The sequence below is a fragment of the Ambystoma mexicanum genome, chromosome 7p (genome assembly GCF_040938575.1).
Source record: "Ambystoma mexicanum isolate Mex_15411 chromosome 7p, UKY_AmexF1_1, whole genome shotgun sequence".
In the NCBI taxonomy this organism is placed as follows: domain Eukaryota; kingdom Metazoa; phylum Chordata; class Amphibia; order Caudata; family Ambystomatidae; genus Ambystoma; species Ambystoma mexicanum.
This window is the reverse complement of record NC_090939.1, coordinates 182,159,181-182,186,247: the sequence shown is the minus strand read 5'-3', so window position 1 is coordinate 182,186,247 and position 27,067 is coordinate 182,159,181. Positions and strand designations below refer to the sequence as shown.

At 43.8% G+C, this 27,067-nt stretch overlaps 1 protein-coding gene across 4 annotated transcripts in view; it reads right to left on the bottom strand.

The window, feature by feature from the left end:
* PRDM15 (PR/SET domain 15) overlaps positions 1 to 27,067 on the bottom strand; it is a 1,394,990-nt gene that overhangs the window by 1,196,949 nt on the left and 170,974 nt on the right. For all 4 annotated transcript variants that reach the window (XM_069636031.1, XM_069636033.1, XM_069636034.1 and 1 more), the window contains exon 5: positions 1,087 to 1,339. In XM_069636031.1, coding sequence (XP_069492132.1) covers positions 1,087 to 1,339 — 253 coding nt within the window. The remainder of the gene's footprint in view (positions 1 to 1,086; positions 1,340 to 27,067) is intronic.

Below are 27,067 nucleotides of genomic sequence, written 5' to 3'. Positions count from 1 at the left end.
ATGAACAAGCTGTGCTCGGGATTGGCTGTTAGATGCCAAGATCAGATCTTTAGAGGGCACTCGTACCGTACCTACGGAGACAAGTATCCGCGGGGAAAGCCAATGAGGTTAGGAGAACCTGAGAAACCCAAAAGGAGAACCTACTGTTACAAGGTACAAACATTCTGTATAACGGCTGGGAAAGCCTTCAAAGTTACGGGAGCCTGATAAACCTGAGTTTACAACTACCCTATGAAAAGGAGATTGAGAAAGATATGGAAACTGAATTAAAGCGGAGAAAGCAACAGAAGGTACAAAACCTTGGTAAAACAGGGTGGACAGCCACCCTATCTGAAACAACTTGGATGAAAGAAAATAACCTGTATAAGGATCACATGACTTTAGTGAAAACGCAACACCTCGAAGGAGGAAGTGTTTTTTTGTATGTTTACAAGAAATCCTGGAGGAATTAAAAAGGTCACAACAAGAGACAGTTTTCTTTGTTAACAGGAGAAAGTGAAACCCTAACTTGATACAAAGACTAGACAGAATATCCTGTGGGGTAAAAAAACAATGTGTCACATTTTTCTTTTAGTTAGATGTTTTTTCTAAAGTGGTAGGGCGAGTAAATTGGACAGGATTCAGAACAAAGAACGTTATGTTGGACTTTAAAGCACATGCTAGCTTTTACTTTGTTAGGTAGGGAAGTTCCCTCATAGCGATAGGTCTAGTTAGGCATTCTGACTCTTATTTTAATAAAACCTCTTCGAGTAAGAACTCTAATTGTCTGAGACCTTCTTCTGGTTCACCACAGGAGTCTGTTAAACATTGACCACAACTTTCTCGTGCCTGTAACAACCTGCAAAAACAAAGCTATTCAGACAATAGAGACGATCTTATTCTGCTGTGGCAAACTCCTCAATTATAGCACTTGTATTTCTCATCTGCTGTGTAAAGGCAACTCTATAGCACAAACCTTATTGTCATTTCAAAAGGACCTTAAGTGTGCATCAATGCATAAAATAAAACTGCACCAATAGAGAAAGAAAAACATTTTACAGGCACCACTAATGTATGGACAGGGATGCAAACTAAAGCACAACATACCTGTTTTGGAGGCCCCAATCTGCTTTAGAACTGGTTTTTCCATTTTTTTTGCATAAAATGCTGCATACCACACACGCAACTCTGTGCCTGGGGGAATGTCACGGGATGTGGTGAAGTAGATATCCTCATTATGCTGGAAGGCCGTCAGATTCTGGTGCTTGAAATCTGTGGCTGACCTTACCATCATCATCCAGTTGCAGTCCTCTTCATTAGTGGTATCCAAAGAAACCACAACCCCATCCTTCTTGAAGACCTGTACAGCAGGAGATGCATGAACAAATACAATTCACCAGAAGGCATGTAGAAGAACGTAGTGATAATTTCTACCAATCAGAAGCAGCAATCCTAGAACTTGAGATATCAGCTAGGACCGATTTAGTCTATAATATTACAATTTGGAGATAAGTAATTCCTTGCAATTACATAACCCACCCCATTGCGTATTCAAGGTGGGGAACTCAAATCCCTTTTCACAGAAATCATGTTTAGACTGCTGACATAATTAAGACACTTTAAGAATTCATACTCGTGGAAATGCATTTTTCCACCCACCAAAGCCACTTCCCAATTCTATACATTTTGTTGAATTATGCATTGCATACATTCATAAAGAAACTATTCACACCGCACAGCATTCATAATGTACAGTCAGAATATTGTGTAACAAGCAATTGTCCAAACGTAGCTTTTAATTTAAGGCCCTAATCTGAAAACAGCACACAATGTGGAAGGGAAGAACAACGGGATGGGGATAAGTCACATAAGGCTAAAGTGTGGACGTCCAGAATGAATCTCCTTAAAGACAAGAAACGCCTGGTCATAATGGGCTAAAAGGTTGTTTTTTTTCACCACCATACGGCTGCAATAATAAACAATAAATTAGAAAACATGTATATGGTCAGATCGCTAACACTACAGGACTGAACGTGTAGGCAAGTACCATAAGAAGACATTCAAAAAAGGGGCCATCATTGTGTGAAAATGTCACTTGATAATATCAAATTGAGAAACTATATGAATACGTATGAGCAACAAGAACTGAAAAGACAAGTGAGTTAATGACAACAATGAAGATTTAATGTACTAATGACTTATGTAAATATATGACCAATAATAATTGAAAATAAAAATGTAATGAGAATGTTAAAGGCTTTGTACACAGTATTGCCTTTGTTTGAAACTATTTTAAATTATGTTTATGCGCCTGCGGAGTGCAGGACATTGAATGCACATAACTGATTCAGAGCACAGCATCCCTCAAAACCTTGTTGTTGAAGCCTTTACCACCATCGGTGCCTGGTAGAACCAGAACCTTCAGGAAGGCGGAAGAAGATCAATGTCCTTGGGTATGTGTAAATCAAGAGTGTACACCGTGTATTTATCACAGCTAAAACTAGATACCTTCTATACTACATCTCAATGTACATTTTTCCAACCTGGTGTGAGCAACTGCACTACAAATGAGTCGATACATTACATCCGGATTACGAGTGATTAGCTGCACTGTTAGCCTGGCCTTGTGTAGCTTCCCAGGAAGGTTTGCATTTTTTTTATACATGGTACACAGACAGATGTATGCATAATCTGTTTTCACCTCATTTGTCCTCACTAGCAAAATGGGTTACACATGCCAGTGGACCAGAAAGTCAGTCTTACACAGTGTTTCTCACACTATGTCATTCACAGTGTAACAGACAACAGTGTGAATAGCAGAGGGAGAATACCTAAGTGCCACTCAAATGTACACAGTTCTCTCCCTGCATTTAAATTAACCCTGTTTGACAGGAGCGGACAAAGTCTCAGAAAAGGCAAAGATTTTCCTGTGAGTAAAGGGAGAACCTAGCATGTAGGTCGTATATCCTTGACAACAACTGATACAGGAGTCCTTTTAAGGAATCAGTATCAACATGTTAGGGAATGACTGGTTGTAAGCCATCAACATTTTAATTTTAGGTCTTGTTTTCTACCCCAGGATATTTAGTGATTTCTACTAACATGTACACGCTACCCCTCTATGACATAGCTATAATGATTACCCAATGTCAGTGCTGAGGTAGTATTAAGCTGAAACCAACAATGCAAGATACTCGATACTCTATCCATGGAGAAAACCCACATTCAATTAGTAGCATATTCCAGGTGATTGCCTAAACTGACATATGCAATACCTAGTAAATTCTCCACAAACAGCCCAATATAGTAGATAGTTTTAGACCATGTAGTGAAGTTAGTTTGTTGCAAATGTCTGGTTGCTGCACCCTATACTATTCTAATATGCATCTTTGCCTATGCCTCAAAGAAGCTACCATCGTCAATGATAGTGTGTACCTTTGTATTGTTCTAAACAGGCAACAAGGAGTACTCATACATCAAGCTGAAGTCTGCTAACAAAACTCAACAAAAGAGCATATTTTTGTGTTTGATGCTTCATCATGGAGAAGCCTTCATTCGATTATCCTGGGGAAGTCTCCATTTCAACATGGCTGGTCTCAGGGCTCCAGATAAGATTTTGAAGTGGGAGTGTTTTACTCCCCATTTTTTAAAGTTGGGAGTAAAATGATTTTTTTAAGGAGTAAAAATAGAAGTCCAATTCGCAATGCGAGTATTTTACAAGCTAGAAAAGATTTCTAACTGGAAATCTTTGCCCATAGTCATACACATTAAAAGATAGATGTTTACTTCTTCCAATCAGGCAGTAATAGTAGCTTCTTCCAGTGGTACCATGTGCACTACTGGTCCAAACTTATCCATGGAGCTGTGAGTGAAAGCAGGAGCACATGGTCCTAAGTGTCAGTTTCCTATTTTGTGTTGGGATTGTTTTGATGATAGTCTTCAACCAATAATTGGGAATGATAATGAAAATGTACTCTGGCTCTACGCAGATAATCTACTGGTGGTCCGGCAGGATCCAGCAAATTGCTTACCTCACCTGATGCAAAATATCCATCAATTTTCCATAGTTTCTGGTTATAAGGTGAACTGGGGTAAATCTGAAATCCTCCCAGTGAACAATATTTGCCTGCGACACACCTGTGCTCAATTCCAGTTCACCTGGTGTCCAGAAAGGGTGAAATATCTGGGTATTTGCATCAGTCCAGAAGTGATAGTTGTCGAAAATTAATCTTACAATAATCTTACCGAAACTTAAATCTGACCTAGATAGGTGGGGGCTTTTAAACTATCCACGTGCGGGAAGATCAATAGTATAAAAATGAATTTAGCACCACAGGTAAATTATATTTGATCTATGCTTCCCATTGAAGTACCAGGACATCTTTTCAAGGAAATTGACAGGATCATACAAAAAAGTTCATCTGGGAAGGAAAGCCACCAAGACTTGCAATGTGGAAAATGCAGTTCCCCTTAAAGCAAGGGGGAATGAACTTACCGAACTTCACTGACTTTCATCTGTCATTTACAACTCAACATCTATGCAAGGTCATCAAAGCAGATGAAGGCCAAGCACAAAATATAGCTTGGGAGAGCAGTGCATTTTCAGTTAGGTCTGAAGGCCCTACTGACGACCAGAAAAAAAATCCTCTAAAGCGATAAATCCACTGAGTCCACTGACCGTTGGCGTGATATTTCTAAACGCATGGGTACTGAGCCCTACCCCGATGCTTCCATCTGGCTCAACCAGGCTTTGAAATCACAAGGAAAAGTCCTATTTTGGCCTGGGTGGTTTCTAACCAGAATAAAATATTTTAAAGCTCTAATTGAAGGTGACAAATGGATATCGTTTGCACAATTGTGCCGCTCATTTAACATGATTGATTGCACTTATGTAGAATACAGAAGATTGAAGAGCATTATTGCTGCAAGTGTGGACGTGTCTCAATTGGCAGCTCAGAATGTAGCTTGGGCAGCTTTGTTGACCTGCAAAAGTGCATCTCATCCTGCTGCTACTATGTATGGAGTCTTAAAGGATTGTCGTAAAAGAGACACGAGGTTGCCAACCATGTGGGCTGAAGAACTAGGAGAAGATATTGAACTGAATTGCTGGCAGCGATGCTGTGGTAATACACGCCTAGTGAGTATTGACTGGGGCCTAAGAGCTTCACAAACAAAGCTCCTTTTTAGGTCTTACTGGACGCCAGTACGATTATTCAAAAGACACCTTTTGGAGAACGAACTATGGTGGAACTGTAAAAAACCAAGGGGCACTAAGACATTTTGGGAGAGGGTCTGCGAGAGTCTGGGTCTGATCCTGTCTTGTACAATCCCTACGATTGCCTCTCGACTGGTTCTGGGGGATGTGTCGCTAGTAGAGGAAGTCTCATTCAGCATAAAGATCTGGCTTCTCTGTGCTTGCATGATTGCAAAGAAAATGATATTAAGATCCTGGAAATCGACTTGCTCCTGTTGTATCGACGACTGGGTGGAGGAGCTGCTCACCATTTCCACCTATGAGAAAGTTATCTATAAGCAAGCAGGAGACATTGATAAGTTTTGGGACACACGGGGAAGCTTCCTTGATTTATATGGCTGATGTTTGCGTTAAAGTCTGTATAATTCTATGTTCTGGTGACTCCACTGCCAAGTTTTATGATATGCTACATTCTTTCTTGTATAGACCATGGAGCTTGTAACCATAGTAATATGTGATGTTTTTGGTGATTCATGCTTCTGGATGCCAATATTGCTTGTGTTTTTTGTCTAACTTTTTTTCTGAATCTCGTTCCTCTTTTCTCTTCTTTCCATTGACTTAATTGATTAAATTTTATTAGCTAATTTATTATTGTTATTGTCCATTTGTACAGTATACTCCATTTATGTTTCGCTGTTGGATATTTGACTGGTTATTGTACTATTTTATCTCTTTAGATTGCAAAATAAAATTGTATTGACCAACAACTAACAAATCTCTTTTCCATCCCAGTTTCAGACTTTAGCTTTTATAATAATCTGGTAAATGCGTGCCTAGATGCACTTCACCTTTTCCCGACACTACACTTACACCTGATGCCTTAGACCTTTGCTATTGACCATGGTTTCTGATTATAAAGGCCTCAAAGGTTTATAAAATGTTGTATTCTAACAATGTTATATGGCCTGCACACTTGTCATGGGATAATGACCTGGGCAATGCTTTGAATGACCAAACATGGTCCCTACTGTACTCTAGGGTCAGGGGCGTATGCGCGTCGGCCAACATAACACAACATCTGTTCTTCTTGATCCACAGAGCATTTTTTGTATTTAGGTTTTGGCAGGAAGTATGGAAACCCAAACTTATTTTTACTGTGGATGTCCCACTATCCTTTTTAAATGTTGTTCTAGGAAGTATGGCGGTCACTAACATTAATCTGCATGTCTTTGCCAAGCTATATGATCTGTTTATTACCATTGCTCTGAAGCTTATCACCACCAAATAGAAAGACTCCCATAACCTTTCAGTCAAGGGGTGGTGGAATAACATTTGTCACATGCATAGAATTGAGTTATGTATGGCCACGTATATGGATACTATTCCCAAGTATGATGCCAAATGGGTTTTTTTCAACCGCTATCTAGACTGTTTGGCATCATCATTGCATGGAACTTGAGCACTGGTTCTTGATCCCCCCCTCTCTGGGTGGGCATACCCTAATAACTCTTGCTTGTTCATCAGTTTTTGTCAATGCATTATTCCATAAGAATCTTATATTGCCACTGCCCCCACCCCTACTTTGTTCTTGTGTTTGTATTTTGTCTGTCCCCTCGCCGGTCTCCCCTTAAGTCTTAGGTTTATGAACTTTAACTAAATTGCAGATTTCACGGTTGTTGAACCTCTCTCATGATTGAACCATTCTTGTGGTCTTACTCTTCAACCTACTAATTCTAAGAACATATGTTCATTTATCTTAAGATCAAACTGTGATTTATGTTTTTTTTTAAATTCATGAATGTCTGCAATGGTTTTAATATGTATTGTTCACATTTGTATAATCTCAATAATGACTACTATAGCCTTCTGTGCTCAAGACGCTTACAAAGTCTCTTGATTCACAGGGCCTGATGTACCAAAAACAGAAACATTTTCCTTTACAAATATTCATGCCGGGCGATTCATGCTTCAACCAGGACCCCCCTCCGCAAGGCTCAGATCCTTTTTTATACAATTAGCCTCCCTCATCTGGGCTCAGACCAATTTTAGTCTACAGGAATCCCTCAGTCGGATTCACATCTGCCACATCAATATCTTCTCGGGTGAGTCAAGATTCACCCCAGATCCTCCTCTTCCGGGCTCAGACCCCTTTTATACAATTAATCTCCCTCAGCTGGGCTCAAACCAATTTCAACTCATGGGCTATCCAAGACTTTCGAATGGGCACAGGATTTAGCTTGACCCACTGCAGGACCAATAGATCTCACAGTTTAATAGTTCTCACACACTCAGTTTGATACCAAACAGCGACCTTCTAGTGAGCACCCACGTGGTGCCGTACCACTCTGTTTCTAGTACATACTTCCATTTCATAAAGTTCATTCACACACAAGTCATCTTTCCAGATACAATGTTGCTGCTTGCAACCTTGAGCTTAACAGTCCGGTCTGCTATCAGTCTTTGACTCACCGGCTGTGCTGAATCCATTGGTGCTGCTTTGTTGTCGGAGCCGAGGACAGTGCCACAGCAGCAATCGCTTCTCCTTGGCTATCAATGCGTGAGGGCCCAGTGTACCTTCCACACACAATGCACAGTTCTTCAGCTGCAATTCCCTTCAGGTTTCTCACAGATCGTACTTACTTTTCCAAGATTCCTTTTGGCCTACTTGTATTTAAATAACACTTTATTTCTACAATACATAGTGTTTCCCTGTTTCTTAGGATCATATGCATGCTACAATTTCTTTGTACCAAGTTACAGCCCTCTCTCCCTCCTAAGATAAGCCTGGGGGCTCCGTCTATGCTACCAAATACTAAAGCCTTATATTAAGAGTGGAGTTTTGTACTGTCTCAGTTGTATGGTTCTACTAAGCCCTTAGTTGGAATTCAGAAAAAAAAACTGTCCCAACACTGGGCAAGCAATGTCAATCACACTAATTTCAATATATAAAATACATAATAATTCTGTAGAGTGCTTCAGTTCTCACTCTCCCGCACCGACTGCAGTTTAACTCGCTCAAATCAGCTGCTACTCACATGCCTATTTTACTCAATATACTTTTTTCTTTTTTAAAAACACACTAGCCGCATTGATATCTTTTTAATGTGCAATAGCCAGTTTTAATGACAATGCATGGTTTCTCAGATGCAATCATGCATTCATAATAACTTCAGTCACTTCAGTAATCCTTCGACTATGAACTTGCTCTTATTCATTTGTGATGTTTCCTGTCTTGCTTTATTGCATATATTGATTTTTTTTTTATTTCTATGTAAAGAAACATAGGTTTTCTGCAATAAATATTTGTTGTTGCATAAAATCAAGAAGATTTGAAGGCAAGTTTAGAGTATACTCTGAGAGGCGAATACAGGGACACAGAAAACAAGACAAGTAATTCTGACTAGATCACAAGAGAAATACCATAACAGCCAATGCATAATTGTTAAAGGGGTAGTTTGGTCAGAAATGTTTTAGGCCCAATAGGGCTTGTATTTTAGAGCATAAAACAACCATGCTGAAAAAGAATTCCAATGCAATTTACCCGAGATTTTCTCACTTTAACACTAGTGAAAACGATGGGTCGAGTACCAGCATCTTGTGCTAACCTTATCCATTGATTCATCGCCCTAAGTTTAAGTGCCCTAGCGGCACTAATTCAGATCACTCTCCCCTCAAGCTGACATCACTAGACGCTCACGCCCTTTTCACAAAGCCAATGCAAGTCTCATGTCAACGTACTGTGTGTGCAATCTATTGAAGTGTCTCCATGGAAATGGCAAGACGACGCCTCATTCCTCAATAATTGAAAATAAACCGTTTCTGACAACACTAAGTTGGAGTTTATTCCTTCGCGTTGGTGCATTTCGTTTCTAGCTTCCCCGACTTATTTTTACTCTGTTCAGCTATCTGCCAAGTACGACACACTGAGAACCGTTACGGATACTGCCTAAAATGAATTAACTCAGCATTCACATTTCATTTCTTATATTACGGACAAATGTCGTTGCAAACTTATAAAGTTCGAGCTTATTAATCTTGTCTTTTCACAATGTATTTTTGTAACATGGTTGTTTCTTCGCTTGTCTTTTTTTATCATTCAATATTAACAGGAAACCTCTTATTTTTTACAATATACAAACAATAATGTTTTTATTTACCTCACAGATTATTCTGTGCTTCTTCACTATTCAAGATCTATGGCAACAATTCAGCCCTACCTGTACGAGCCCGAATATTCAGAAGAGGAAATTCTTGAAAGAAAAAAAACTCGAGATGATGTGGAATCAGAAGAAAGTCATGAGGATCAATCACCGGAGCCTGAACCCAGTCACATGAAACACATTTCCACCTGGTGTACCTGCCATCGTTATGGGCTTATGCGTACTCGGGTGGAGAATTGATGTTGCATAGAAAACTCTGGCTGCTTGACCTGCATGCCAAAGAAGACACCACCGCTATGCGTTACCGAGCTGCATGACATCAGAGCCGCCTGTCTTACAAGATCCGTACTTGCGAATGATGGTCCTTATGCACGAACTGTGAGCTACAGTTGGCCCTCATAATAAAAGTAACAAGTAAGTTCACTCAATATATGTTGTGTATTTGACGACAGACGGATAACATAATATGTTGTTCCTCTACACCAATATAACTTTGAAGGATCAATGACGACAATATTTTTTTTGTAAATTGAATACATTACTAATTCTAATTTGAAACCAAAGTGTTCATCTTTAGATTTATCGTCCAAACAATTCTGTTTCTTTCACTTGGAAGTATCTCCCAAACTATTTTTGCTGGAATGTGCGTTCACATTTCTAATTGATCCCTACTTGAAATCAAAAGGAAATGTCAACATGGCTTCAGCACCAACTCCCTTCCCTCCCTCCCTGTCAACAGGTTCAACCCCAGAGGGTCTAGAGAGTCTCAAAAAAACAAAGGATGGGTGGATGGCACAGTTCTGTCAGTCTTGCACACTTTGGCTTACTGGTACAAATCAACAGTACCATCTAAGGCTTTCAACTTCTGGTAGTTTGCTCACTTCTTTAGGCTTTGCCCGCCTTGCCATCAACACTCAGTTCATATTCAATTTCTTTAAGTTCTACACAGGCTACTCTCTGCCGGGCTCGTGCCAGTCTCTCCTATGCTGGGGTTCCTTCCCCACATTTTATCCCATATAGCTTTTCACTGTTGGAGACTTTCGAGACTGCAGGGAATTTACATAGAGCTCTCCATGACCACTTTGACCGTTCTTTCAATAATCCTTCAATTCGCAATTTTCTCTTGCAGCACAAATGTCTGTTGGTATTTGTAGTTCTCATTCTCTTTCACTTGCCTTCTTGGCCTTTTTCCGAAGTTTTTATATTTCACTTTTGCCCTCTTGGCATTTTTCACAGTTTGCAAATGGCACTTTCCTCTTATTCAACTTTCATTCCTTATCGCGGTTGCCTTTGATCTCCGCTTGTAATATCTTCTAAATTCATAATATTTCGCAGAGACTTTCGAATGTGCGACTTCATCTTGCAGGCCCACTCTGTTACTTTGTGTCCTTGTCTTTCAACAATTGTTCTCTTCATCCGTGTTTTAATCGGCACACGCACAACCTTCAAGTTTCAAATTACAGTCACTTTCTCTTTAACATCAACCAGACTTTTTTCCCCCCTTGATAACTCACCTGCCTGGTTAATTGGATTGCTTTAATCTCTTTCTTGCAGCTCAAGGTCGTTACCAACACCTCTTCTGCTCCTCCCCAACTCTGCCGTTCACCCGGGAGGGTAGCTGGATGCTTTCTGGCAACATGAAGGTTAATTTCATCCGCATGCTCGGCTTTGCTCTTGGAAACGCCCAGGGCCACCCAAAAGCATGAACATCTTGCCTGGCTTTCTCTTGATCCTCTCAACTGTTGATCAGCCCGTTGGCCTTCCACAGCCCGGTTCGCATCAGCCTCTGAAGAGCTGTTCCTTCTCGTACCCAGATTCGCTCAAAGTGTGTCCGTGCCACCTTCTATCTTCACAGGGAGTGTTAATAAGTGGCAGGTGTACATTGTTAGAGTTACGTGCCCGACTCTGCCTGGCCTCATCACAGGGCCAATGTAATTCAGGGGCAGTAATCTTTCTAACCTTATTCCTCATCTTCCTTGGTGCAGTACTTTTGTCAAGGAAAAGTGGGGAGGAATTATGAAAGTTTCCCATTAATAAGTAGGGATAGGGGTTAGATGGGTTGTTTAAAAAGGGGGATACCATGTCGCACCATTGGTTGCTTTCCCCCCACTACCCGAGAACCCCCTACCCAGGTGATCCTCCATCGCTTGTCCACCCCACTGTCAGGATCCAAAAAGCAAATCGCCTTTCCCTGGCCACCCGGGTATGGAATCCCTGGGGACTAGGTTGTAAAACACCCTCTGGTTTTTTCAAAGTGCTGAATACCATATACACCACACAGGGTTCTGTTAGGGTGCTGGAGGGGTTACTTAGTATACCCTTAGTCTAGTTTCTCATGTAACAATTTTATGTTAACCTTTCTACAATTAATGGCTGGTGGCAGTAGTTTATTTTTTCATATCATTGTGTGTTTCTACCGCGGGCTGCAATTGCAGCTGCAGTAAAGCACCCATGGTAGCCCATTTTGTCAAAATGGCCCAGACTTCTATTTTTGCCATTTCTTGGTGGAAAGGTCCTTCTTGAAATGTACTCTGTGCGCCAAACCAGGTTTGGTCCCTTGGTTAGTTTTGTCTTTGGCGGAGTTCACTGCTGAAGCCCACCACTGGCTCCAGCATGTCTGGCAGGACAGTAAGCGAGGGCGGTGCCCGGATCTCCCTGTGCTTAGTCTCCTAGGAGACCCAAATGCAATCTGTGGTGATTGGCCGGCTGACTGTCCGGCAAGGACAGCCACCCTGCTGGGTGACTGACAGCTAGGCTGCAAATGAATGTGTGAAACGTTTATAAAAGGGGAGGTATTTTAGACAGAAGTTAGAGTCGACCATTGGATGAAGGCATTCAAAGAACTTGGAAGAGACGCTTCCTGCAACTCCTGGACCGTTGGTTTGTCCGGTGAAGCCCTGCTGCAGTGCTGAAGCTCTGAATTCGCATCGACTAGAGAAGCATTGCAAAGGACAACTTCTCCCCTTGGGTTGGTGGGACCAATTGACCCCAAGACAAACTCATCTGGACATCCTCTCGGAGCTGGCTGTACTTCCATTGCTCCTACAGGAACCGGTGGTCAGTGAGAGGAAAACCAGAATCGAGTATCATTTTCAAGTTGGACCCGAGCTCCAAGAAGATTCTCTGGACTCCCTCGAAGCAGGACTAACCAAGCGTGAGCCACCTCAATGGAGTTCTGGACCCCAGAAGTGAGGAAAGCCCATAAGGTATCCGAGAACCGCGGTGGAGCTGTTCACAAGAAGCTTAAACCACAAAGTGCCGCTGATCTGAATTTTGCCCATTGCTGCCGCAGACCTTCGAATCTTAGTGCAGGAGTCCTCAGATGTCCTCCCCTCTTGTCCCCACGACTGAGACCCAGGAACAACAGGATCTGCCATACTACAACAGAAAAAGCAGCCAGCTGGAACCAGCTTGTGGCCCAACAGTGATTTCATTTTAAAAAAAACTCTATAACATTGTGCAAGACTTTTTACCTACCTTCAATAAGAACTCTAGTTCCCCCATACTTTGCTTAAATGACATTAGCTTTCCTGGCTCCTGGCTCCCCGAAGACTCTTCTAACCTCTGACTTTGTGTTTTGATCTGCCCCTCCAAAACTGTCACACATTATTAACGTGTGTATCTGGGAAAGGGTTAATCTACATTGCATTGGGGGTTTAAAAGTGCCTAGCTGTTTGAGAAACTTGTTAACCATTGTTTTCACCCTTAACCTTTTCCTTTTGACACCAAACTCAGTATTGCTCTACATGTACCAGTGATATATCAATGTCCACAGTTTCCTAGTGATTCAAGTCACCTCAGGGTGTAGGAAGTGTGTGTGCCATCCCAAATGGGTATTTACTGATTTATTGAAACTGAGAGTGTGTATTTTTGAAGTACATTTTAAGTGTTACATATTTGCTCCCTTCTAACGAAGGCTTATTCAAACTGACTATTAAATTAATAAATTATTGTTTAATCAAGAAACCTTGAGTTTGTTTATTTGGATACTTGTCACTGTGAAGCTATGTTGCAACCCTACAGCTCACATTAACCCCTCTTGAGATAAGTCTGGCTGCTCAGTCACCCTACCAACTTGTGTAGTACATGCTTATACCGAAAGTTGGGTTAACTATTGCCAAGAGGACAAGGCTGGTGCAGTCTCCCACAGGGTACTGCATACAATCTTGCCTAACAGGTTCTTTCGCAAGGGCAGCCTTATCCACATGGCCACCCCAAACCTGTTGTCTCCAGACTACCCTTTGAAGACTCTGTCCCTGCAATCAACATATTTCTGTATCCTTTGACTGTGTTCCGGGGCTATTGAGCCCGCCTCATCCCCATCCTCCGCTATCAATGGCTGTTCGCACCTGTGGGCGTGCACTTGCAAGGGGGCTGCACTGGCGGGATTGAGGATGTCAAACATTGTCATATAGGCCTGGTGGGTGTGAACGAACACGTCAGACATCCACACCCACTTCTGTAATCCTTTATAAACAATGTGGGGGTTAACTGGAAAACATCTGTGAGATCGACAACAGATATTGCCAGCTCTACATATTTGACCTTGCTTGCTGAGTCGGCTCATCTGTTCTTCCAAGTAACGGTTAGTCAACTTTTACTATTGTTTTCTGTAAATGTTCTCTGTTAGGCCACTTTCTATTACTTTATATTCAACGTGCACTCTATTCTCATTTTTTTACGTTACTGAAAAGGTCTACACCATTATGAACCGTCCTATGCATTTTTGTTTTGTTCTACTTTATGTAAATACTCATTTCAAATATTTAATCAGACGATTATCCATATCTTTTTACATAGCTTAACTGATATTGTCCGATCAACCATCATTAAATCAAAGTTCTCAAGATGTGCTTTGTGAGATCAAATATCTTAACATTAAATTGTTTAATAATTTAATAATTTTTCTTTGACTTTGTTATGCACAAGTAATGTAATACTGAAGCGGTCGAAATTAAAGAAACACATGGACAAGTGGTATACATAAGAAACTGTAACCATTTCGACTGATGTAATATTTAATATGTTTTAATGGTTTCCAATAGTGACATTTTGTTGTACTTGTATATATGATTATTTAAGTTGAAGAGCACATTTTAAGGTTTATATAATTTCAAAATGCTGTTTTGGAACTTGCCCACCTGGCCACCCCTTAGCACTTGCCTAGCCCCATTGGCCCCCTTCTTCCCCTCCACCCTTGCACGTGTATACCACTCTTGCACCGCACCGCACCTCCCTTCAACCCTAGCAGTTTCCCTTCTGCCCGACCGGCACCTCCCCATTCCCACTCTTTCCCCCCTGCACTTCTTGCTACTGCATCTGAATGGCACAAGGCCTAGTAGGGCCGTTATTGTTTTTTCCTCCCTGCCCCCCACCCTTTGTCTTGTGGCGCCTTGAAACAACATTTGCTGTATATGCGCTTTTCAAATAAGCAATAAATAAAATACATGAAGTGTCATGATGCCTACCCCCGGGCATCAGGACCAAGCCAATCAGCTCTGGGAGCAGGCATCATGACACTTATTAAAACCCCAACAGCTCCGGCTGGGGTCTGTTTGGGTTCAGTCCTGGCGCCTTAGGCGCCAGGCTCATAGACTTTACTTACCTGATGCAGACCATGCTGCAAGTGAGTCCAAGCCAACGTGAGGCCTGGATGGGACTATTTTATTACAGGGACTATTTTTTACTCGGGCGTGGTTCTGGGGAACTTCTTACCTGGAACTACTTTGGAGGCTATTTAAACCATGCCCGAACAGGAGCACACGCTTCGTGTTATTCTGCATCCAGCAACGTAACGGTCACCGTGCCTGCAGCCAGCATCCAGTCTTCTGCTACACCCGCCTCGAATCTGGAGCTCCTAAAAACAAGAGGAAAGAAAAGGACAAGGTGGCATGTGTTCACCAAACGAAACTCCCTTCCACACGCTGTGAACGCTGGATGAAGGGTTGCATTGTTATGTGTCTAATGCACTAACAATTTGAAGGACAAAATGTCTTGATTATCCACAAAGAAATAAGATTTACTATATTGAAAGCTTATGTAGGAATGTTAAGTTTGTATTACTGAGATCTGTCTTTCGAAGTGGTTGGTCAACCGTCATAGGGAGAATGGAAGCACAAGACAATGTAAACAAAGTTTTAAATATTTATGCAAATGAGAATGGGCAGTGTGCTGTTTGGTACATGATTTACGTTGACAGATGAATGTTCAATTTGACACAAATAGACATTGTATGTGTTAAATGTAACTTAAATTGATAGTTAGCATGTACTGTAAATAACAGGCTTGTCCAACGTTTTTGAATGTGGGGGCGAAGCATTAACTTTGTCACCCGGTGGGCCGGCGAGCCAAAAGTCAACCGCACCCAAATCTGTATATTAAAAAGCGATGGTGTGTGACCTTTGACACAATAGCATCACAGGCAGCGATAGCCATGCAGTCCCAAAGATAGCTTTTGGTGTCCGGGGCAGTGATCCAAAGGTTAGTTTCTTGTGATTTCTTCCAGTGTGTATGTGTTGATATTTTTCTGAAATCGTGGGGGCGACCGAGCGTAGCGAGGGAGCTATAAGCATCTAGGGAGGGTTGTTTTCCATCTATGGGGCTGAAATGGTGCATTTTATAGCAGGAAAAGTGACCAAAAAGCCATAAGTTTACAATCAGTTATATATTCCATGTCACCAACAGCAGACTAAAACATTTTAGAACACATTTTAATGATCACTGTGGACACAGTGTAAGGCAGCACTGTCACTGATGTAACAAATTGGCATGCTGGTTGTGCCCAAAATATGCCTCTGTAACAGGTCTATGCTGGCTGTTCCCAATTCAGGCCAGCATTGTCCTGTACAAAGCATGATTGATGCTGCCTGAGCATGTGCCCAATACATATGCCAGCTTATCTCTGTAATACATATTCTTTACTTGTGTTAATGGCGACGCCACTGCTGCCACAACCCTGTTAATGTATTTATTTCTGCAATGTTGGTCGGGTACATGTATCCGACCAACATTGCAGAAATAACTGAATTAATCGGTTGGGCCTCCCTACAGGGACCTGGGCTGAACAGGATTGCTCAAGCCTGCCATTCGAAGCACATTGAGCCTGCAGTGTTGGTGAAAGGGCGAAAAGGTCTGAAGGTAAAACCTGGCAGAGGCAACTGTGGATTCTCCACATTTCCCCAACTCTAGAAGATGTGGCCAGCACCCGATAATGCAAGACTCCACATGGCTGGCCTGCCGCCACATGCCCCGTAAGAGGTACGGCCAGCCTCTGCTTACCTGACAACATTTAGGGCCAGGGTCCCCATGCCCAGCCTCCACGAGGCCAGGAAAGGGCATGGGTAAGTTTGCAGCAAACCATGTTTGCAGTGTTCCCTCTTGGGGTCTTTACCTGCGGTCAGGCTACCAGTCGGCCAAACCGCAACAGACCATCTCCTTCATCTACCCATGTAACGAGGAGTGGCAAACTGGGCATAGTGTGTGGTACACGATGGCTCCCCGCAGCCGACACGTGGGAGTTAGGCATAAGACACGGGTCCGACAAACATTGCCAAAATAAATAAAACGGGGCATGGCTGAGGTCTGTAAATGCCTCTGGTGCCGCACCCCCCCCGACCCCCCACGTACCAGTATCCGACCAACATTGCAGAAATAAATAAATGAATCTGGTCCATGGACCCGACAAATATTGCCCAAATAAATAAACCAAGCTGTGGCGGAGGCCTGTATCTGCCTCTGGTGCCCCCTTCCAGGAATACCTGCCTACATTTGAAAATCAAAAACCCTGAGATGTATGCCACGCTCACAGTCGCACAAGATTCCGGCCATTTGCACATGGCTCCACCCACATATCAAAAAGGTAAACTCTGTTGCAATGTGATGTGATATCAGAAATTTGCAGTTCAAATTGTAATATGCATAATTAAATTGGCTTTTGACAACCACCCAAATTGCATAGGACAAAAAAGTCATTCACCTTCCATAAAATCAACACGTTAAAATGTGCACATGTAAACTCGCCAACTCCAAGAACCAATACAAAGTTTTTCCCTAATTTTGCAGTACTGAAATTGGCATTTCACCCTAGTCATTTTTCATCAGGTTATTTGCAGGGTCACCAGAGGCAGTAAGAGTCCCAACGTCCCGCTCTTTTGCCACAACCCGGTTTATTTATTTATTTCTGCAATGTTGGTCGGGTACCATACCCGACAAACATTGCAGAAATAAATAAATAAACCGGGCGTGGCTGAGGCCTGTAACTGCTTCTGGTGCCACCTTCAGGGGGCACCAGAGGCAGTAACAGTCTTCCCCACCTCCCGCCCATCTGCCACAGCCCAGTTTATTTATTTCTGCAATGTTGGTTGGGTACCATACTCGACCAACATTGCAGAAATAAAATTAATCTGGTCCATGGACTCTCTTGAGCCCTGTGGGCCACATCAAATGGCTTGGAGGTCCGTATTGTGGCCTGCGGGCCGTATGTTGGACAACCTTGGTATATAGGATACATTACTCACTGTAATCATATTTCTGATGCTTGTATCTGCTTAGATTCACATGCTATGCATACAGTGACATCTAGTAGTAGTGGCAGAGTATTAAATTATTTGTTTTCAAAACTCAAAAAGGGGTGTCGACAGGGAGTGCCAGCAATACTATCCCTAGTGTGATGTCCTCTGTACCCATGGTCCTTCATGCATCGAGGTCCCTCAGATTGTGTAGTTTCTGACATGAGGTTGCATGAATTGTAGCGAGCGTACAGATGTAATAAAGCAGATAAGATTAGATAAAGCCAGAAAACATCTATGCACTTTCTACTCCAAGGGGAAGAAGGGTGGACGCATGTGAATCTAAGCAGATACAAGCATCAGAAATAAGATTACGGTGAGTAATGTATCCCTTCTGAGGCTTGTGGTTCTGCTTATTGACTATGTTGATATGCTGCAAGTGTGTAGTGGATACATGTTTGATAGTGGTGATGTGTCCCTTCTCCAGGTGGATCGAAGCAGGTCCATGTACACACCCTGACGCCACTTGCGAAGTAAAGTTTTTAGTACGTGAAGTCTTTCCAAGATGAGGAGTGTGTGAAGTGCTCGGATCCGATAATGGGCCACATTTTGTTAAAGGAAGTGTTTAAACAGATAGGATTATTGTTGAGCATAAAGCACAAGTTTTCTTCTGCTTATCACTCGCAGGCAAACAATGAGAGACTCAACTGCCTCCTTAAAGAAAGGATTACCAAGCTTAAGCTAATGTTGAAAAAGGAATGGCTATATTGCCTGCCCTTAGCTTTATATGCCCCAAGGAATCAGACTGGTTCAGACCATCAACTAACACCCCATGAACTAGTGTCAGGAAGGTGAATCCGAACGCCTTTGACTCCTCCATCCAGGAGTAGACCTGATGTTTAGAGTACAGCAAAACATTTAAGAAATGGGTTACGTGAATATTTGACATGTATGACCTCTAGCATCTCTCTCACTTCACATCAACTCAAGTGTTTTGGGGGTCAGTCTCAGAACAAAGATGAAAACCATTCAGCAACCGGATCAAATGAACTATTATTGGCACCAAGACTTTTTGTTGGTGACACCATGCTAATTAAAAACTTCACTTGGAATGGCTCAAGCCAAGGTTTGATGGCCCCTTTTGTGTAGAGAATGTTACGCCCTCAGCAGTAAAAGTACAAGGCAGATGAGCGAGGATACACCTGAACGACGTCAAGCTATACGCCGGCGAGACCGCAGCACCCCCAGCCATTGATCGAGAAGCAAGACAAGAAAAATGTCAGCGTGTGCAGACTCGATCGATTACAAAGAAGGAAGATAAGGCTACATACAGAATAATGAATACAGATTTGCATTTGGACTGTGGCTCCCCCTGGACACTCCTTATAGATATTACAGCAGGCGTGCAATTCTTTGCTCAAGTCACAGGAATCTTTGAAAATGAACTTTAGAGAAATGCTGATGTATCACGATTATGCCTGAACAACATTTGATTAAGAATTGGAAACATAACATAAGTTGTGACAGAAGCTCAACCATTGTCTTAAGTTAAAAAAAAAGAATTAAAATAAAGTTGGTTAAAAAAAAAAAAGAATTGGAAACGTGAACAGTACCCCGGATTTGTTTTTCACTGGCCATTTATTTGGCTAATTCTATGGTCCTCCCAGAAAGTGATGTGCATCGTCTTGTGCTTGCTGTTTTTGCATTTATCCTTCGAGCTCACCCTCCTCTGGTCAGGCGAGATGTGGATATCCACACATTTTTACTGGATCCTAAGAATAGCCCTGTGATCAGAAGGTTGCTTATAGCGATAGTAGAGCAATTACTACAGTTACCAAATTCATTACAATTGGCGGAGTAAAAGTGTATTTTCCTTCTTTAAAACACATTGAAGTAAAAATGAGGAACGTTGAAAATGGTACAATTTCAAAGAATGAGCAAGCCCAAGCAACCAGAGTGGCATAAGTGGTGGTGATTAATATGTTGGTTGCGATATACATCTGCACAGTTATGCTTTGTGTCTTTTTGTTTCTCAGGATCCATCTTTTTTACACTTTTGATCCAAATAAGGCAGAAATCCATTTGATTCTCCCCACTCCAGGAACTCTTGTAGATTTGTCCATTAGCGATGAGCCAAAGCCCATTGTGTTGTCTCCTCAGTTGTTTCCACGGGCCTTAGATATCGTGTTAGGAAGACACAGGAGGAGTGCAGAGGAAGACAATGATGACACACACACTTGGGTAATAACATGTGGTTTTTATTTGTTTATTATTTGTAATGCGCCAGAATACCCTAAGGTAACAGGGCGCAGCAGTTACATGAATTTGCGAAACTTAGTTACATCAATAATGATATATACATACACATGCACACAATAATAATAGCAAGGAATATATACATATATACAAATTAACACAGGTGAATACAATATGTACAGATGGCCAGGGATATGCAAGACATAGGAATTCTGTGTGTTAGAGAGCTTGCGTCTTCAGCCAAGAAATAATCTTGGATCGGAAGTTGTGGTAAGGCAAGTCCATTCTGAGAGTTGGTGGTAGGGAGTTCCACAGTTTGGCCGCTTTCACTGGGAAGCTGTTGCCTCCTATAGTGGAGCGTTTATAGTTGGGGCCAGAGAGGCAGTCTCTATATGCTGTTCTTGTGGGTCTCAGAGAAGTCTGTCTGTGAAATCTGTCGATGAGGTAAATAGGAGCAGCGTTATTGAGGGACTTGTAGGTGAGTGAAGCAGTTTTTAGGAGAATTTTATCTTTGATGGGGATCCAATTGTTCTGTTGGCTGTATACTGTGATATGGTCTCTTCTAGAGATGCCCAGAGCCGCTCGAAGACCGTTATTCTGGAGAATTTGTAATTTGCTAGTGGTAGCTTTCGAGCACCCAAGATAAAGAGCATTGCAATAGTCCAGACGGGACAATATAAGGGCTCTGGCAAGGGTCAAGCAGCTAGAGTCGGATAGAAAAACTTTGGCTGCGCGGATCAATTTACACGTGTAGGCCATAGAGGAGGCTAATGAATTCACCTGTCTATTGAAGGAGAAGTTTGAATCCAAGTAGAAGCCCAATGTTTTACCCTAATAGTGTTGCCATCGATCATGAAAGATGAATAGGCAGGGCTTAGTTTCTTTAGGCTGGCCGTAGTACCCAGGGTGATGAGTTCAGTTTTATCATCATTCAGGCATAGTCCATGTATGGCCATCCATGCCTGGATGATGTAAACTCTATTCACCAAGGCCAAATCATTCCCATAATCTCCAGAACGCAGAAGGAGGATCTGGGCATCTTCTGCATAGTTAGTGTAGGTGATACAGAGATGATCCAGATCATCGAAAAGGGGCTTGATAAATATATTGTACAGTGTGGGGGAGACGCAGGATCCCTGAGGTACGCCACAGGTGATGGTATGGGGTCAGCTGCATCTGTAGGTGAAAAAACCCTCATGGTTCTGCCGTTAAGGAATGATCTAATCCATGTAATGGCCTTGGCGGAGAAGTGAGCTGAAGTGTGTAGGTGTGTGCATAGGACAGAGTGGTCGACCAGGTCAAATGATGCAGAGAGGTCGAGGAGGAGGAGTAAGGCAGCTTGACCATTATCTCTGAGCATATCGATCTGTGTTTTAAGGTCAATAAGAGCCGTCTCAGTCCCATGTTGGGGACGGAAGCCTGATTGTCTGGCTCCTAGTAGGTGCTGTTCTTCCAGGTGCTTCTGTATTTGTACAGTTTCGAATTTGGATTAAGCAATTAGGTACCAGCACATGCAAAAGAACGTCTAAGGAGAGCTGCCAAGTCTGTGCTCTCATACCTCATGCCATGTGAACTTCCAAATTATTCATAGCTACAGAAGTACCAGTGAACAAAGCTCATTGCCTGACGCATCTGGCACTCTGCCTGACAAGAGGACAGTTCCTGGGTCGAGCAGCATCTTTAGTGTGGATGAATAAAGCGACAAATTAAACAGAAGATAATTATGTGTAAGATTTGAAGACAAGAGGGAGGCCAGAAACAAGGAATCTAATAATAAGATATGAACAGCCTGGAATGAGCAGAGCAGGAATCAGAATTGAAGAAACAAGATGTTAAATTGCCAAGGCAAAAATAAAGAGGAATAAAGAGATGTTGGGAAAGAGGCCAACTGCAAATTAAAGGAACAGTGCTTACCCGCGAAGGGTGGGCTGAAGGATTGGTTGTGTGCAAAGCAGCAGCATAACAGGACAGTATGAACCAGTTATAGAAACTGCAGAAAAAGAATGCAAGAATCAATGGCCAAAAATTACAAAGTTGTTGACACGGGTCGTCGATAAAGGAGGACCATTGCAGATAGTACCCCTGGAAAGTGCATCCTTATGTTTCAGAAATAATGGCATGAGGAGAGTTGGAGAGAATCGCTAGTGTGGCTGGATTTTTGACGTACCAGGCATGAAGGATGGAACAGTCATCCTGATGGATCATTATTGAGCTTGTGGGTCTAGCGCCTACAGGAAGCTGCTAAAGATTGGGGAGGGATGTGCTCCATAGTGCTTATCCATGTTCCAGCATTAGTGATTCAAAGAGTGACCTCAATATTGGAGAGTTTCCAAAAGCAGATACCCACTTGAGGAGATCACCACTCGAATTTCTCAAACGAACCAAGAGGGAGAATTAAGCTTTTGATGCTATTCCGTATGAGCACAGGTTTTTCAGCCAGACTTCAGCAATATTCACGCCTATCTTTATGCCTATCTTTATGCAAATCACTCGTTGGGAGCTCCTGCAGACGATCAACACTACCATGAAGGGATTCAATGCTATCAAAGAAGAATTGAGGGCCATAAGACTGATGACCCTCCAGAACAGATATGTCCTTGATATGATCACAGCGATCGATGGAGGAGTTTGTGCCAAAATCGGGGAATCAGGTTACACGTTCATACCTTCTCATGATGATGAAAATGGGACCTTGTCAGAGGCCATAACATTGCTGACAAAGCTGCACGATCAGATGGAAGATGAGACAGAAGACAGTGCAGATGTCAGTTAGTTCGAGTCTATCTTCTCATGGGCTCCACAATGGATGGCGAATATCTTCAAGTTCCTGGCAGCAGTATTAGTAATGGTGATGTTTGGAATCTGTGTGATCAGGATAATAATCACACAGTGCAAGAAGACAGCAAAGAAGGCAGTCTGAATGAAGATCATGATCGATGTCGATTAAGGGTGTGGTCCCAAGTTGACAGATGAAGAAATTAGGAAATATATAGAGGTCAGCATCTTAGCACCTAAGGGAAGAAAGTTCCTGCATCCAAGAAATCACAAGAAGTACGTGGGACGATGGATCTACTGTAGTCTGAATGGACAGTGCAGCCATATGACCTGGGGCATTGATGCACATCTAAAATCAGCAGGATCCCTGAAAGGAGTGATAAAGATCTGGACTCTGAAGAAGTACTTCTTCAAGAGGATACCAAGATGTGAAGACTGATGAAGGAGTGATTGATGAATAAACCAGAGTGGGAGTGTAGAGGAGCAGCTGAATGCCTCTGCAGGAAGTCCCGGAACCCCATTCTTCCTATATGTTGGAAGCCAGAAATCATAAGATGCCCAACACCAGTGATGGTGCCTATTCCACATAGAGCCTTTGAGAAAAGGTATCCATTGAGAAGACCCTGTATGATGTAACCCCGTAGAGATGACAATCTCTTGGAGGAGATCCCTGAAGGAATATGAAGATGAGAGAAAGAGAGGCTGGTGAAGTCACAAGAAGCAAGCGTGACACACTGAGAAGAGTGGCCGAAGGAGAGAATGTATGGACCTTTTAGAATCTGATGAAGTAAAGGAATCTAGAAACTTTCATATGCGGAATGAAGATTGCACGTGTGAAGAGCACTACAGAAAATGCAAGCCGTTTTATAACTGTACAGATGCAGCAATGCAAGTAATCATAAAGGCTGGCTATACGTAGTGAATAGACTGTAGGCAGTGCCGCCATTATATAGAATCTGGACATCGTGGTCACATTTTTTAGTAAGCTCAGACCCAGAGAGAAAGAAGGATCGGAAGGCTTTGTCGCAGCTGAAGATCGAGGAAAGACCTGGAATAGCTTCCTGGTCTGGTGTCAAAGGACACCAGGCCAGGCAGCTATTCCAGGTCTTTTCCTGGTGTTGAGCGGCCAAGAACTGGTTATCTATTCTTAAAGAACAGTGAACTTGAGAAGCTGAAGCCCTTGTTAAGGTGCAAAGAAAGAACAACACGAGTGCCAAATTAATTCAAAACAATCAAATGCTGCAAACAGGCCGAAATACGGTTTCCTGTCACGTGAGTCAAAGATGGAAATACGAGTTGGGCGTGCAGACCAGAATTGTGTTAAGAGTGTGCCTATATTCCATTTTATTCTCAGGAGCAAGGACAAATTCAAAGACAGAATCTGAATGGCAGAAGGCATTCTTTGACGAGGGATGTTGGGCTAATTCGGTGGGGAGACTCTGTCAAGTCCACCCACCGACACCTGGGGTACCAGCTTACGTGCTGCAAGTGAGCAGTATGTTCCAGGAGGGCACGAGCATGCCAACCAATTGTAGAGGGCCTTATAACAAAGGGCCTTATAGTTTGAGAGTCAATAATATGCTGTGAACTTAACTGTTGAAGATGACTTGCACTAGGGGTGGGTATAAGTTGTCCATCTGACTGTAGAGACCCCATCACAACCCATCCCTATATAGAAAGTATACTTGGATGTTCCCCTTAAACCAACTACAACGCTCCGTAGGTTTTTCGTAGTTTGCCACGTAGTAGGTTGTCACCTATGATGAATTGTTGCTATAAAAGGATTATTTTTTATGAAATGCGTTGAGAAATATGCTATGCGACATCCGTTGATGTTGGTTGTAACTCCCTGTTTTAGGCAATTGATAATAAAACAGTCGTATGAGACTTTGCCAACTTCCTGAGTCAGTCTTATTTATAATAATGGGTTGGTTCACTATATAAATGTGAATTATTATTAAGATCACTGTAGAACCATGCAATGTTCGCTAGTTATAACCTATTGGGAAAATGTACCCATGTTTTTGTGGACTTAATTACCTCTTTTCAGCGTTATGTCAAAAGTACTTGCTATGCTCCAAACTACTGCGGTTTTCATAAAAATAACAGTTTTTATCATTTTAGTGAAAAGAAACAAACGTTTTGCGTCTGTTTGTGGCTATGCATGTTTATGTTCCTGGTTCTGCGTTCGAGAACGTTAGGACGTTGGTCATGACGGAGTAGGTGTGGCTAAGGTGCCCAAGAACGTCATAAAAATAAGTGGTCTAGTGATGTTAGCTTGAGGGATGGGTGATCTGAATTAGTGCCGCAAGGGCACTTGAACTTGTGGCGATGGATGAACGGATAAGATTAGCACAAGATGGAAGACCGCAACCCAGACATTTTCGCATGTGTTAAAATGAGAAAAACTCAGGTAAGTTGCATTTCAATTTTATTTTAAGAAAGATCGGGGGGCGTGGCCTGGAGCACCAGCGATGTGGCAGCTCCTTTGATGGCCTCCGCATGGGTCCGGGGCCATTAGCGTAATTCCCTGGTTCCTGCCATGATTTCTGTCAGCACGGCTTGAGCAGAGACGCTGGAGGCTCTCCTGCACCGGCTGCTCCAACCTGGGCGCTTAACGGCCCTGGAATTGCAGAAACGCGGCAGAGCTGTTTCTTCGGCACCGGCGCTGAGATCCCCAAGATGGCGACCGCAACTCTGTGCCCCTCCCCCTATGGCTCGTTAGCCTCATCTTGCCCGCCGGGGCCCAGCTTCACGGACTCGACCCCTTTCAACTCGCGCTGACTGCGCGCCGACGCCTGCACCGCCTGGCTCCCGGGTGGGGGCCGCCTTCACCACCGGCTGGCCCGAGTCCTTTGGCCTGACAGCAGCGCGGCGGGCCCCCACACAGACGAGCCTGCTTGCAGTCGAGCCGCTCTGGCTTCTTTCCAGCTCCACCGGCTGCCTCACCCGACAGTGCCATCCAGCACCACCGCGGGGCCTCCCGCTCCGGACGCCGCCCAGCACTTCTGCGGGGCCCCCGCGCCGAGCATCTGTGCGGCCGCCCGCATCTCCAGCTGCCTGTCTCCATCCGGTGGCTGCGCCGCCCTGCACTATCTTGTGGCCACGGAGCCGACCCCCTGCTTCTGCCTTTGGCCGGGGCCTCTAGTCCCCGGGGGATCCCGCCTGGGCTCCTCCCTCCTTCCTGCATTGATGTGGCTGCCTGGCCGGGGCCTCGGCCCCGTTGGGCCTGACCTGCTGATTCACCGTGGCCATTGAGGCTGGGAGCCACTCCGCGGCGGCTGGCGGGCTTCGCCCGGGCGGGGGGGCCCTCATACGGCGTTGGCCGGCTCCGGCTCCGTGGCTCCAGCGCCGATCGAGTTGGGGCTACCTGTCCAATCCCTCTTGCAGCATTCCAGACCGCTGAGATCCTCGAGCAGGCTGGCATTTTCGCCCGGCAGCTACACGGTGATACAGATCTCCCCCGGTCTGAGCACTGGTCTCCTCCTTTTACAACGCCTTGGGGGCCCGGCCTCCCTCGGATCCTGGCACGGGGTTCCCCCTACTCTGTGGTGGCCCCTCCTGCCGCCATCCTTCATCTTGGGGCCCTGCTGTTGGGAGAGTCCTGACTAACCCGCGCCATCGACTTCCTGGGGCGCCCCGGCCCACCTCTCATCCTTACTAGCCGGATCGGGCCTGCTTGCGACCCCCGCAACCAAAAACAGGCAGCGGAAGGCGAGCCTGTAGAGGTACTGTGAATATATAAATTAGCAGAAACACCAGTCTCCAAGCCTCTAGCACTTACTCTGCGCCACTGTCTCCTAGGGCACTACTGCCTAACTTCGTCCCTTTGGCTGTGGGGAACGGACCCTCGACCCCTGCAGCCCGGCTTATCCACGGTGGGTGACCTGTGGACCTGCAATCACCTGGCCCCTGGGAGCGACATCACCTAGGTTCTTGACCTCTACTGAGGGGTCCTACCCCTGTGTCTGCACAGCCTCCTGGGGCGCCCCAGCCCACTCACTCTCCCTAGACCGCCCTACTTCTTGGAGCCATGTCCAGAGCCTTGAAAACCACTAAAACTGGTGACATCTCCACCATGCTGCTGGCCCCGGAGAGGGGGGAAGAAAACCGACCCCCCCAGACTCGCCCCTCAGAAGCCCTCCGATGACATGGGTATCGCTCGCGACCAAAGGAGACCTCCAGGCCTTCATGTC